At 42.3% G+C, this 12790-nt stretch overlaps 1 protein-coding gene across 1 annotated transcript; it reads left to right on the top strand.

Annotated features, from left to right (window-relative positions):
- Positions 1-4096: 4096 nt before the first annotated feature.
- Positions 4097-12175, top strand: STOML3 (stomatin like 3; the record flags this gene model as incomplete). The annotated part of the gene is made up of 7 exons (XM_079549390.1): positions 4097-4148; positions 7053-7156; positions 7947-8019; positions 9223-9305; positions 10733-10936; positions 11709-11843; positions 11975-12175. The coding sequence occupies 7 exons, from the start codon at positions 4097-4099 to the stop codon at positions 12173-12175; spliced, it is 852 nt and encodes a 283-aa protein (XP_079405516.1).
- Between the last annotated feature and the right edge of the window lie 615 nt (positions 12176-12790).

The following is a 12790-nucleotide window of genomic DNA, read 5'->3' as shown; positions in this document are numbered from 1 at the left end:
TTTTATGAGAATTTTTTAATCATTTGTAGATCGGTTGGAAAAGGAGAAAATAAAAATGTAGGTATCTCATCGAGAAGTGATTGTCTTTCATCCTGCAGATGTGACTATACATGCAGTTCAAAACCAGTAATCATTCTGTAACCTTACTGAGGTGCTACGTTTGATCTCTGGTTTGAGCCCTACTTTCCTAAGCAACCAAGCAATCAAATAAAAAGCTTAAGCTAACTTAGTTCACCTTGTAGTCAAAGTCAGGTGTCAAACATCAGCCTTTATGTAATGTTTCATCGTATGTAAGTAGTTCCTGTGTCAGTTTTTGGAAGCATGTATTGAGTGGTTATGGATTATGTGTTTGTGGTGAGTTTTTTCCTGTTTGAACTTGAAACATCTCAAGGGTACCTAAAAGATTGTGAAGCTTTGTTTCTCCAAATTAAGTCAGGTGAGAACTAGTGAAATTTTCACCGTTTGGAAAGGTTTTTTTTTTTCCTGAAACACTGTACTTCATAAGTGGGGCCTACCTACTGGGAAATATCCTTTACCAAGGGAAGAGTTTTCCATGTGCAGCTGGTGTCGTGTCAGATAGAAGCTTGTCATCAGTCTTAGACAAGTACACAAATTGGTTAAGAAGCATTAAACTATCAACAGTTCCTCTCTATAATGGGCTCTTTTTTTTACTGAATCATGTTGAATAGGACATTGTACATGGAACTTTTCAATGGTTAGGATTAAGGTAAGTTTCATTTCATTAAAAAGTCACTCCTGATATAAAATGTTTTTTATTAATTTTTCTCCTCAGGAATAAAGTCAGTGTTCTGCATTGCAGCTCGAAGCCAACTCCTGTGACCCAACCATGGAATTTCTGAAGAGGATTGTTTGTCCTGAGCTCTTTCATACTTACTTGAGCACCATGTTTAAAGAGCCAGGGAAAAGTCTGCTCCTGAGGCAAATGATGCCAGATCATACACTGAAATTGTCTTTGGAAAGGACTGTTGCTGTGTGACTTGAGTCTGGACTAATTACGGTTTGATTGTTCAGTTGCTGATTACTGCTGTATTTCAGCTATGCTGAGAGACTACAAAGTCAGGTGCAGTGAAATGTTATTTAAAATAAAATCTTTATTCACAACAACAAAGCAAACCTACTGGGACAGTTTTTGCAAATGCAAGTTTCACTGTTTCAAGTGCTCTAAGTACTAAATATGAGAGAAAGAGTAATTGTTTTGTCATCTTCTTCCTCTGACTTGCAGTGGAGTGATGTGAGCTTGATTGGGCCTGGAATGAAACTCACCACGATATGAGCATTCTTACTTTTGTGTCAATTGTCTGCCTCTCTTGGTTGAGATGCAGAGAACCCATTTGATTGATTCTGTCTTATATTTATTCATGGTCTCATGAAGTTGTGGTGTCAACACCTTCCTGTCATCTCACCATCTTCTGCTGTAGGGAACACGCTTTGTGGGGGAGTTGGACTCGATGATCTCTAGAGATCCCTTCCAACCCCTACAATTGTGTGATTCTGTGATCTTCTGTTCTAGAAAGCTGATACCATTTTCACACAAAAGGAGGAGGAGCAATATGGTGATGTTCCTGCAAGTAGCAAGATGTTACTGGTAATCTCCTCAGTGTCCTAAGGGAGATGAATGAGAAGCCCAGAGCAAAAGGCTATTGTCTGTTCTGGGTGGTAGAGGGGACAGAATTCAGAAACAGGAAAGGAATAGGTTGAGAAATATTTAGAGAGTGGCCAAAGCCCAGCACATGCGAGGGAAGATGGGCCTTAAAAGATCAGAAAGAAGCAAACAGGAACTTAGAACTATGTTATATGCAAATCTCATGTCCTGCAAATGTCATATCTACTCTATGATGGGATAAGTAGAGCAAGTGGAAACCTTAGACTGTAAAGGACTGGTCACATTTTGCAAACATAGCGGTTGGTGCAGGGAAATGTTGGAGAATGGAATGCTGGCAGGTAAGCCACAGATCATTTTGTCTGACCTAAGCCTTCGTGATGATCCAGGAATAGATGTTAAAGGCTCTAACTGTATCAGCACATGCTGCAGAAGTGCTGCACCACCCACCCACCAGAACCACATTTACTTACTGCTGTGTCCACGTCAGTAAGCGGTGCTAAAGTGGCTTTGGACTTGAGCTGTTTTGCTTTGTGCTACTGTACCAGGCTGGTCAGCATTAGTGAACTTGCAGCTTGGAGGCTGCTTGAGTGCTCACGTGTTTTAAACGTGTTTTTAAACAGTTACTTCAAAATAATAATATGAGGGTAGTTCTGCGTGTTAGATTTTCCTTTCTGAAATAATTAAGAGCACATATTTCTTTTACCTGCTGTCCTGTTAGTAGGCATTTGTCATGATCATCTCCAGTACCTGAAGGGGGCCTACAGAAAAGCTGGGGAAAGACTTTTTATAAAGGCATATAGGGATAGGACAAGAGGAATTGGTTTTAAACTGGAAGGGGGTAGACTGCGACTACTAACCCTAACCCTATATTAGGAAGAAATTCTTTACTATGAGGGTGATGAGACACTGCAACAGGTTGCCCAGTGATGTTGTGAATGCTCGCACCTTGAAGATGTTCGAGGCCAGGCTGGATGGAGTTGTGAGCAACCTGGTCTAGTAGGAGATGTCCCTGCCTATAGCAGGGGGTTGGAACTAGATGATCTTAAAGTCCTTTCTAGCCCAAACCATTGTATGATTCTATGAGCAGGTTTCATCTTACAGCCAAGAGGTCAAATCACTGGGGAAGTGCAACAGATAACTTCATATAGATATTGTGACTATTGGAGAATAGTGAGATAAACACGTGAATCACAGTTTTGCAAGCTGTGCTTATAGTTTCCACTGTAACTTCAAACATCCATTCAGCAAGGGTAGGTTGAAGTCTTTGTGAAGCTGGAATAGAATTCTCTGGGGAGCAATCAGTGCTGAATAACCCATCTGGGACCAGTGTGGTTACTGGCATAGATGAAGGCTGGTATGAAATGAAGCTGGAACCAGATCTTCCAAGATGCTTGCGGTAATGGATGCCCATAGAAAACAACCATAGAATGAATGTGGCTATCTGTCAAAGTCATAGACTACATATGAAAAAATATGCCTTATTTTCTTCTCAAATAACTGTTTTGTGTCCTTTGAGAAGGCTGCTCTCTGCTGCTGCAGTCTTCCAATATATCTTAGTCTAAAATGCTTTGCTAAAATTACTATGGAATCATAGAATTGTTTGAGTTGGAAGGAACCCTGAAAGGCCATCTGGTCCAACTGCACTGCAGTGAACAGGGACACCTACAGCTCCATCAGGTGCTCAGAGCCCCATCCAGCCTGACCTTGGATATCTGAAGGGATGGGGCATCCACCACCTATCAGGGCAACCTTCCTAATGCCTCACCACTCTTATTGTAGAAACTCACTATGTCCAGTCTAAATCTTCCCTCTTTTAGTTTGAAACCATTTCTGCTTGTCTCCGTTATACTTTGTTTGATTCCTGTATTGAAAGGGAAGTTTTAGAAATGAAAGAAAACATATTTACGGAAAAAAAAATGTTAAAAGCCTTTGAAGCTGAAGCGTTCCTGCTGGAGTTTTTTAGTTATCCGGCACAAGGGGGTTCTACCTACTGCGATGTAAAGTATCAAGAAATGTCTGAAGATAAATTCCATACAGCATGGGCACTTTTCATACTAAAAAGTGAGCAGCAGAAGAGCAGTACTCAATTTATACACACTAGATTTCTCTTACAGTTTTGTCTTTTTTTTATTATTAAATCTGCGTTGATAAATATTTCTGTGATTCACTGAAATAATTTCTAGTTTGGATGCTGCATGGTTTAAAATCAGCTGAGCCATGTATTTCCCCAGCCAAAAGCCTGCCACAGAAGAGCATGGAATTACATCAGAGGCAACGGTGATCCACAAGTCTTTGTTTTTGTAAACATATCCTCCTCACCAGGGTAACTAACTCCCAGAGGACTCTGATACAGGTGGGGATTCCTCCTTCTCTCCCTGTGCTTCCCTCTTTGGTGCATCGCATGGGTGCTGTGCTGTGTTGAGGTATGTTGCTGTCCTGTCTGTGAGGGGATCAGAACTTCCCTGGAATGAGATGGAGCCCACAGAAGAGACACCCAAGAAAAACAACATAGAACATCTAATTGGTAAGCATCATCTTTTTGTGCATGGTTATGTTTTTCTCAATGGAAACCAAACAAGAAGAATACGTTTGTAACCAAGCATTCATTGTAAATCTCCCTTATGGGCCGGAGATGAAAATCCATTATCTGCCGCTAAAAGTGATGGGGCAAAATACCTCCTACTGCACTGCCACCATGCTTCAGCACTTACCTTCCAGGAAAATGACCCCAGAGACTAAAACATCCAGGGATGAGGTGGAATGGGAAAAATGTGAATAAATGAGGAATAGCAGGGATTTTCAGCCCCAAAAAGGAACTTAATGTGGTTGGGCTTGTGTGAGGAGCACCTAGTGCTCTCGTCAAGCAAAGGAACTGTTACCAAACCAAAGTTGTTTGAGACAATATGTTCTGTTTCTATCGTTGTGGGCATAAGAATGGGTGGTGCAGTGGGCAAATGTGGGGACAGCAGGGTTGGTTTGGGTGTTTGTGGAATGAAAGAGGTAATGGGTACAGAAGTCAGAGGCACCTTTTAGTTTGCTATGGGCTGCAGATGCAAGGGAGGTTTCTGCTGGTCATGGCTATGGTAATCAATATACAGGTGCAGCAAAACTAAGTCACTGGCATGTTGGGTTACTGGATTTATTCTTCACTATTGTGTTTTTGTAGAAACTCCCATTAGTTATGTGGTTAAATGGTTTGAAATTTTGGAATTATCAGAGTACATTTGTGATGGTCTTTGGAGACTGGATTGCTATTGTATAGTAAACAGGTGTATCTTTATATCCTGCTTTTCTCATTGGACTCAACACTTTTAGCTGGCATCAGGATCCCTAGGACAGGTCTCATGGAGGAGTCAGTCATAATTTGTCAAGTTTTGGAGGAGTGGGTGCTTCTTAGCCATAGTTATGATGAGTGATATTATGACCTCTCTCTTCTCAGCTGTTTGAATACTGACCTGCAAAGTCATTTGTTCCCAGATAGTCCCACCTCTCTGGATTGTGTCAGTCCTATCAGGTGTGTGTCATTCCTATCCATCCTCACAGTGGTCTCATGTAGGTGATGGCAGATGATGCTACCATCCAAAATCAGCTTTTGAGGGGGGTTCATGGCAAAGGTTGGCACTGGAGAAAAAGATTTCCAGGCACCTTTCTCCATGTTAATCATTTAAGTGAAATAGGGACTGGGCAGAACGTTGTCTGCTGGTGAACAGAACACCCCCTTGTAACAAATTTCTCCAAGCTTTTGATTAACAATTATGAATGATGCCCAATCCACAGCTTTCATAGATCAGTTTCTACTAATCAGAAGACAGACAACTGCTGGCACATCATGTACCTGCTATAGCCTGACACACTCTTGGTGTAATGTGAAGAGCACTGTGGCTGTGAAAAGGTTAAAGCTTTTCATGTGAAATCTCAACAGCCCTGTTTTCAAGCACATGACCTTAGGGTCTGCATGGTAATTTACTCAGAGGAACTCCTCATTCCTACAGTGACTATGGAATGGCTGATAATACCTCATTAAGCAACCAGGGAATATACATTATTATCAGTTGGGAAGGGTCAGGAGGGATGCCAGGATCCCAGGGCAGCAGGTCTATGTCCTGAAGCTTGGCCCTATTGGACACAAACTTCAGTGTGAGCAGTTAAATCTCCAGCGAGGATCTCAGAAGGGAAAACTGTAAGGAGCAAAGTTGTAAGATCCAGGCGTGCAGTTGAGGTGGGTTCCTTGCTGCAACCTGCAAGGAATTTCCTGCAAGAGGAAAGCACTGCGGGAGGCCTTTGTGTCTCCTGCAGGATCATGGGTGTTTTCCAACAAACCTGTCCTCCCAGTCTGCTGGTCTGTTGCCTTGTGCCTCACTGATCAGGTAACCTCACACTGTCTCAATGTGGTGGCAAGTTTTTTTCACAAAGTATATATAAGTTTTTCTTCCTATTTATCAGTTTCTGTCTGTACGTTAAGTTTATTTAATGTGAGAAATTTCTAGTATTGCCTTACACCACTGAGGTAACATAAAAAAAAATAAAAATACACTGCATATTTGCATCAGCATGGGAGTGGATTTGTTTTTAAGAACAGCGCAAGTCAGAAAGGAAACAGCCTCATGAGGACCTCAAAGCTGGCAACCCTTCGGACAAGCCCTGTATCTTTTGCTTTCTTTGCAGCTCTCCTGGTCCAAGACATTTCTGCATTCAGCAGGATTGCAGTGCTCTGCCCTCATGGCAGGTTTCATGGCATCCATTTCTCACCTTCTGCCTCTGCTGCGAGTGTCCCTGCAGCTCCAGTTTCTGATCTCGCTAGAAAGCAGCAACTCCTTGGTCCACTTTCCCCTACAGAGAGCCTCCCAGACTTTTAGTACATGAACAGCAACTCACCACCACCTTTCCTTCAGGCACTAAAATAATTAAATTTTGTGATGAGAAGTGCTAAGCGCAGTTAGAAAGCTACCCACAGTTCCTGGGTGTGCACTTAGACAACCACTAATTCTGAAGCTTGTATTCCAGTGGATGGAACTGGTCCATTAATATTCCTCAAAACCTCTATCTAAAGATGGAGGAGTTCCCCTCATTTTTCTTATCTGCTTTTGTACAAACTAGATCTCCTATCCCAGGTGTAACACACTTTCTCAGTGATTCATATCCATACATACATTCTACCTGATCTTTTATATCTCGAAGTCCCCAGTTTTGGCAATGCCTGTCACTGCTCCTGTTTCTCCCCTGCAAAAATCTTTTAACCTTTCATGCAGAAGAAGTATATATATAGCTGGATTGTTGGTTATGTATTTGTGCTGAGAGGGAGGAGAGAGGGACTGACTCTTTGTGGACTTTGCATTCCATAGTGATTGCAGTGGGCTAGGTCTGCATTCCTCTGACAACTCGTTTCAGGATTTGCATTCATTTTGCTCCTCTTCCTTACTGTTTACAGCTGACAGGCGGGAAGGAATTGGTGTCTGTGGATGGATCCTGGTTTCCATATCTTTCCTGTTGGTGCTCATAACCTTTCCTATTTCCATCTGGGCGTGTATCAAGGTAAGCTAGTGGGATCTGGGGCACCCTGGGGCACCCCCATTCACTTTTTGGAAATAAGAAGGCTTTGCAGTGCAGATGTGTTCTGAGTCCAAGAGATTCGTGTATTTCCACTGACTTTCTATATCAATAAAAGCTTCTCATTTGACTTCTTATCATATCAACTTCCATAGTCAATTAAGCTTTCCTGCTTTACAACAACCCTGGGAGAATAAATTACAAACTTTTTTGAAGAGCTCACACCTGGTGCTGCCAACAACAGCAAATAACAGATACTGATGGAAAAAGGAGTAAGCCCCCACACAGACGGACTATACAACCTTAGCCTACAGTCCCTTCAAGACATAGGCATGATACGACTAATTTAAAGAAGTTTTTAGGGCTGAATCACCAGAGTGATTGCCCTTAGCACCATACCATGGATCGCCCTACTATCTGAAGTAGTTATGTCAACATTCTGATGGTATACTCTGCCTACAGCTCCTCTGCTTGTAGCACTGGTGTTGAAAGAGCTGTGGTCAGCCTCATTAAATCAGCAGCATTTCTTGCATATTTGATCTGTTTTATGACTTATTTACAGGGCCAAAGTCTGAGTTTTTCCAGCAATGATGTGAGAAAACATAAAATGCTTGGTAACTTGCAGCATTGTTGACCCTGTGTTGATTGTATTTTTCACACTTAATATGGATGTTATAGATTTAAAAAAAAAAAAAAAAAAAAAAGTCATGCCAGTCATGCCAGAGAGCATGAATAGAATTACTTGTAAAATTCTAACTTTGAAATGTTTTCCTAGGTTGTCAGAGAATACGAACGTGCCGTTGTATTTCGTCTGGGACGTATACTGTCTAAGAAAGCCAAAGGACCAGGTGAATGCATGCAGTTTTACTCTATTAGGATGCACTGTAATCCCAAGGAGAATTACAGAGGTCCATGAAATCCTTTAAAGCATACGTGGAATGAGGAGTTTCTCTGCTGCAGGTCTTTTGCCTGCAGAACTTTTGCTTTTCTAAATAGAAGGTAATGTCATCCCACAGAGAACAGCACAGAAGGTCAAAAGGCTTCTAGTTGAAGGCCTTCTGGTTGAAAAGCTGTTGTGGCTTTGCTGTTCAGTAGATTGGATGACTGAAGGTTGAGCTTACGCTGCAGGCACTAGTGAGAGTTCTGGGAGGTTAAAATGCAGACTTCAGCTCAGATTTGTTTGAGTGACTGTGATGATTCTCCTTGTACTTCACTTCCAAAACTACAAGTGCTAACCAGGACTTTAATTTGCCTTCAGTTCTGTAGAACTGTAAGTGCACTGGCCTTTCCAGATTTTATCTACCCAGCGTTTGTTACATTTGAGTGGGATCAGGTTGCCAATTGCAAATAAAGTAACCCAGCAATGCCAGCAATTTGCATTGGTGCAGCAACCGCGTCTGTGCAATAAAACTGGTCAGCTTGGAAGTCGAAATAATAAGAAAAAAAAACTGTTTTCAGAGGGTGTCTTTCATCTTGCCAGCCATTGGGCAGGCACAGATTTTCTCTGCATGGCTCTGGGCAGCCAAATATGGTGCAGAGATTGGAAGAATTGTGTCAAGGCTCCTGTTCTCATGATGGGAGAATGGGGACTGCTTCACAGGACTGCTCATATCTAAGGACAGCGTTCCTCCTAACCTGAGGGCCTAAAGGTGGTGGACGAAGGTGCCTTTCCTGGATGGGCACACATACTGCAAAAGGGTTATGGCTGAAAGAATGGAGTTAGCAAAAGCATAGATGGAATTTTTGCCACAAGTCTCATGGCAGATTTGAAACCAGAATGATGTCTATCCATTCCCAGACCACAGCTCTAAACCATTAAGGTCTAATAAGTTCACATCATTTGCAGATATCTGCATTTCCCTCTATTATTTGAAAATGCAAAGCTTCACTGCTGTTGCCTTCTATAGTAGAAGGACAGCTGTAGTAATAAAATGCTGCATAGCTCCTTGACTCCTTCCCCACCCTGTTTCCATCTGCTTGCTTCGTACAGGCACCAGGCTCAAGTCAGCTCTCAGAAGCAAGTGTTTCACCTCATTATTTCTTTATTTCAGGTTTGATTCTCATACTTCCATGTACAGATACGTTTATCAAGGTTGACCTTAGAACTGTTACGTGTAACATTCCTCCACAAGAGGTAACTATTTTCCAGCAGCCATCTAGATCAGAAACAAAACAGCTGATTCATGGCAAGATCAAAAATGATGTGGGTGCTTTGTAGTCTTGCAGCTGTGAGCTACCCTATAGAATTCAGCTTATTTGTTTTGTCTCTGGACTTCCAGAGACCTTACAAAAGACCTGCTTATGAAGACCTGCAGATGCATCATTACAGGCCAAGCAAACTCCCCTTGTTGATGTGCTAGTTAAAGAATAAAGAAGATGGGATTGGGGCTTTGAATAGGAGACAGCTGAGATGTGAGGTTGCAGGGGTGCATGTGGTAGCTCCCTGAAAACAGAAAGCAGGAAGGACGGCGGTTACATACTTGTACTGCATGAAATTTAGCAACTTTTGGCAAGGCTTCTGCAAATGTTGGCAGAGCTTCCATGGAGCACTTAACTGCAGGCAACAGACACTAAAAAGGGGAGCAGTCATGGGAGTAATTAGTGCTCTGCTCTGACCAGCTGCCTGCTGAGGTGCAGAATCATAGAGCCATAGAATGGCCAAGGTTGGAAGGGACTTTAAGGATCATCGAGCTTCAAGCCCCTGCTGCAGGCAGGGCCACCAACCTCCACATTTAATACTAGACCAGGCTGCCCAGGGCCCCATCCAACCTGGCCTTGAACACCTCCAGGGATGGGGCATCCACAACCTCTCTCAGCCTGTTCCAGTACCTTACCACTCACCTGGTAAAGTACTTCCCCCTGATATCCAATGTAAATCTTCCCTCTTTCAACTTAAAACCATTTTCCCTTGCCCTGCTGTTATCTACCCTTTCAAAGAGTTGACTCCCCTTCTGTTTATAGGCTCCCTTTAGGGACTGAAAAGCTGCACTGAGGTCATCCCGCAGCCTTCTCTTCTCCAAGCTGAAGTGCAGGCACTTACATCTTCTTGCACTGGCAGAATATGACACAGTTCCTTGAGGAATACTGAAATATCTTTCAGAATTTCTTCTCACTATTTTTGCACTTTGCTTTTCTCTTTTGCTTTAATTTTTGGTGATTCTCACAATTACATTGTGTAAAGAAAGTAGCACTGCTTTAACAAACTCCATGCAATGTGTGAAATCAGTTCTGGCCCTTTCTACAAGGAAGGAACAGGATAACTATAATTTATCACTGCAGATGAAATTCATGCAGGTGATGAGATTTACTTACTATTGAAACAGATGTTTAAAAACTATGTAGAACATTTTGCCCTAATTTAAATTGTTGGTGATGCAGGATGATTTCTTTGAAGTCATCTCTTTGGGGGGAATGCCAAAGAAACCAGAAGAAATTCTTAGTTTCCATGAATTTTCAGGGTCTATTCTTTACTAAAGGAAAAAGAATGATTATGACTCCCCTTCATTGTCAAGCTGTGCCTTATTGAATAATTCTCTAATTCTGTATGTTTCTCCAACACAGATTCTCACGAAAGATGCTGTTACTATTCAGGTGGACGGGGTGGTGTACTACAGGATCCACAGTGCAGTCTGTGCTGTTGCCAATGTCAATAATGTACATTCAGCCACCTTCCTATTGGCACAGACAACCCTGAGAAATGTGCTGGGTACACAGACCTTGGCTCAGCTCCTGGCTGGTCGAGAAGAGGTTGCACACAGTATCCAGGTAGATCTTGGGTTTACTGTCAAGCACAGAAGTTAGTTCTGGGCAGCAGTGAATCAGAAATAATCTCATTCATTTTCTTTAACAGTAGAAAAAAATCCTGTATGGTCCTTTCAGTTTTACTTCTCATTGCTCGAAGTAAGAAAGAATTACTGGAAAGGTATTTCCCAAGATTGTTCTAGAAGAGTTATTTCCTATCAAATAGCAATGAAGATGCTGAAATTGTCTGATGAGTTGAATAAATCAGCATATGCAGTCTTTGCCCAAAGTTGGCTGCAAGCAATAGGAAAGAAAACTGCTTTTTGTGGGAAACTCCACCCTAAGCGGACCCTCAATGGAGTTCTTGTACCTTCTGTCATGATGGCCAACACAGATCCTGAGTGCTGTAGGACTGTGATGTATCGTTTGCCAATAACGTGCTTGTACATTGACAACATAATACTATTCTTGAAGACTCTTGAAGTATTAGTTTGTAAATAAGAAAAGTGCCTACCTAAAAAGAGGGCAGCTTTGGGAAGGGCAGCAGTGATCCCCCACGAAAGTCTTACACAGGGAGAAACTTCAAGTATTGACCAGTATCTCGCATCAGAGATCAGCAAGAGTTTCATAAGGCTGGGGTACCTGCTGTGTTCCCACCACAGTGTGTGCCAGCACCTTGGTACGTTCCATCTTCCTGTAGTCTGCTTTTCCTTCTGTTGACATGGCACAGTAAATCCCACAGAGTTCTTCCTGCTCCCCCTGTGCTCTTTTGCTGGGTACTGTGTTTGTCTCCAAGGCCATCCTTGACAGTGCCACAGAGCAGTGGGGAATCAAACTGGCTCGTGTGGAGATCAAAGATGTCAGGATTCCTGTGGCCATGCAGAGGGTGATGGCAGCCGAAGCAGAGACTACACGACAAGCGAGAGCTAAGGTGAGACCCATGGCTATACTTACCTCCAGTCTGCAATGTCCTGTATCTTTGGGCTCCCAAGTTCTTCTGTTTCCTCCTCATTGTAAAGGTGATGGTGTTGCAATGCCATTTCTATTTCTTTTACATCACAGGTTGTGGCAGCAGAGGGAGAGATGAATGCTTCTAAAGCCCTCAAGCAGGCCTCCATGGTGCTGGCCGAGTCTCCAGCAGGTCTTCAGCTGCGCTACCTGCAAACGTTGACAACTGTGGCAACAGAGAATAATTCCACTATTGTCTTCCCTCTGCCAATTAATTTGCTTGATGGTTTTGGGTGGAAAAATAGAGGGGGATAGAGATTGATCTACACTAGCTGCTTGGATTGGGGTTTTAATTTAAAAGGTTTTAGATTTAAAGGGTTTCCCAGGAAGCAAAGGGTTCCAGATTATCAAAGTAGAGTAAAATAAAAATAAAAAATAGTTTTTAATAACCACACATAGCTCTCCCAAGGGGAGACTGCATTTGAGCAAAGAAAGTTGCAAGATTCAGGCACTGAGCAGTTTTATCTTAAACTTGTCTTGAGATAAAAAGGAGGAAATTATGTAAAATACATGTTAGACCTAATAAGAAAATTTATTGATGCTTTCACTGCATACTGCATATGCTTGAGTGTAGCAATTATTTGGTGATTTGTCTGCTAAGCAAGAACCTGTGAGCTCCTGATGAGCTTACAAATCTACTCCGTGCAGCAGAAGGGTCAGATGCTGGTGTATAATTCAAGTCCCAGAGAGCACAAGAAAGAATTTGGCCATGACCATGCTTAGTATTACTTCTTAACCATCAACAGAATTATTGGATAATTGATATGTCAGTGGAACCCCTTATTCTTTATCACAGAATCACAGAATGGCTTAGGATTGGAAAAGACCTCAAAGATCATCTAGTTCCAATCCCCCTGCCACGTGCAGGAT

Source organism: Tetrao urogallus (genome assembly GCF_951394365.1).
Source record: "Tetrao urogallus genome assembly, chromosome: 1".
Lineage (NCBI taxonomy): Eukaryota > Metazoa > Chordata > Aves > Galliformes > Phasianidae > Tetrao > Tetrao urogallus.
The sequence above is the reverse complement of the archived record's forward strand: the minus strand, read 5'-3'. Positions and strand labels throughout refer to the sequence as shown.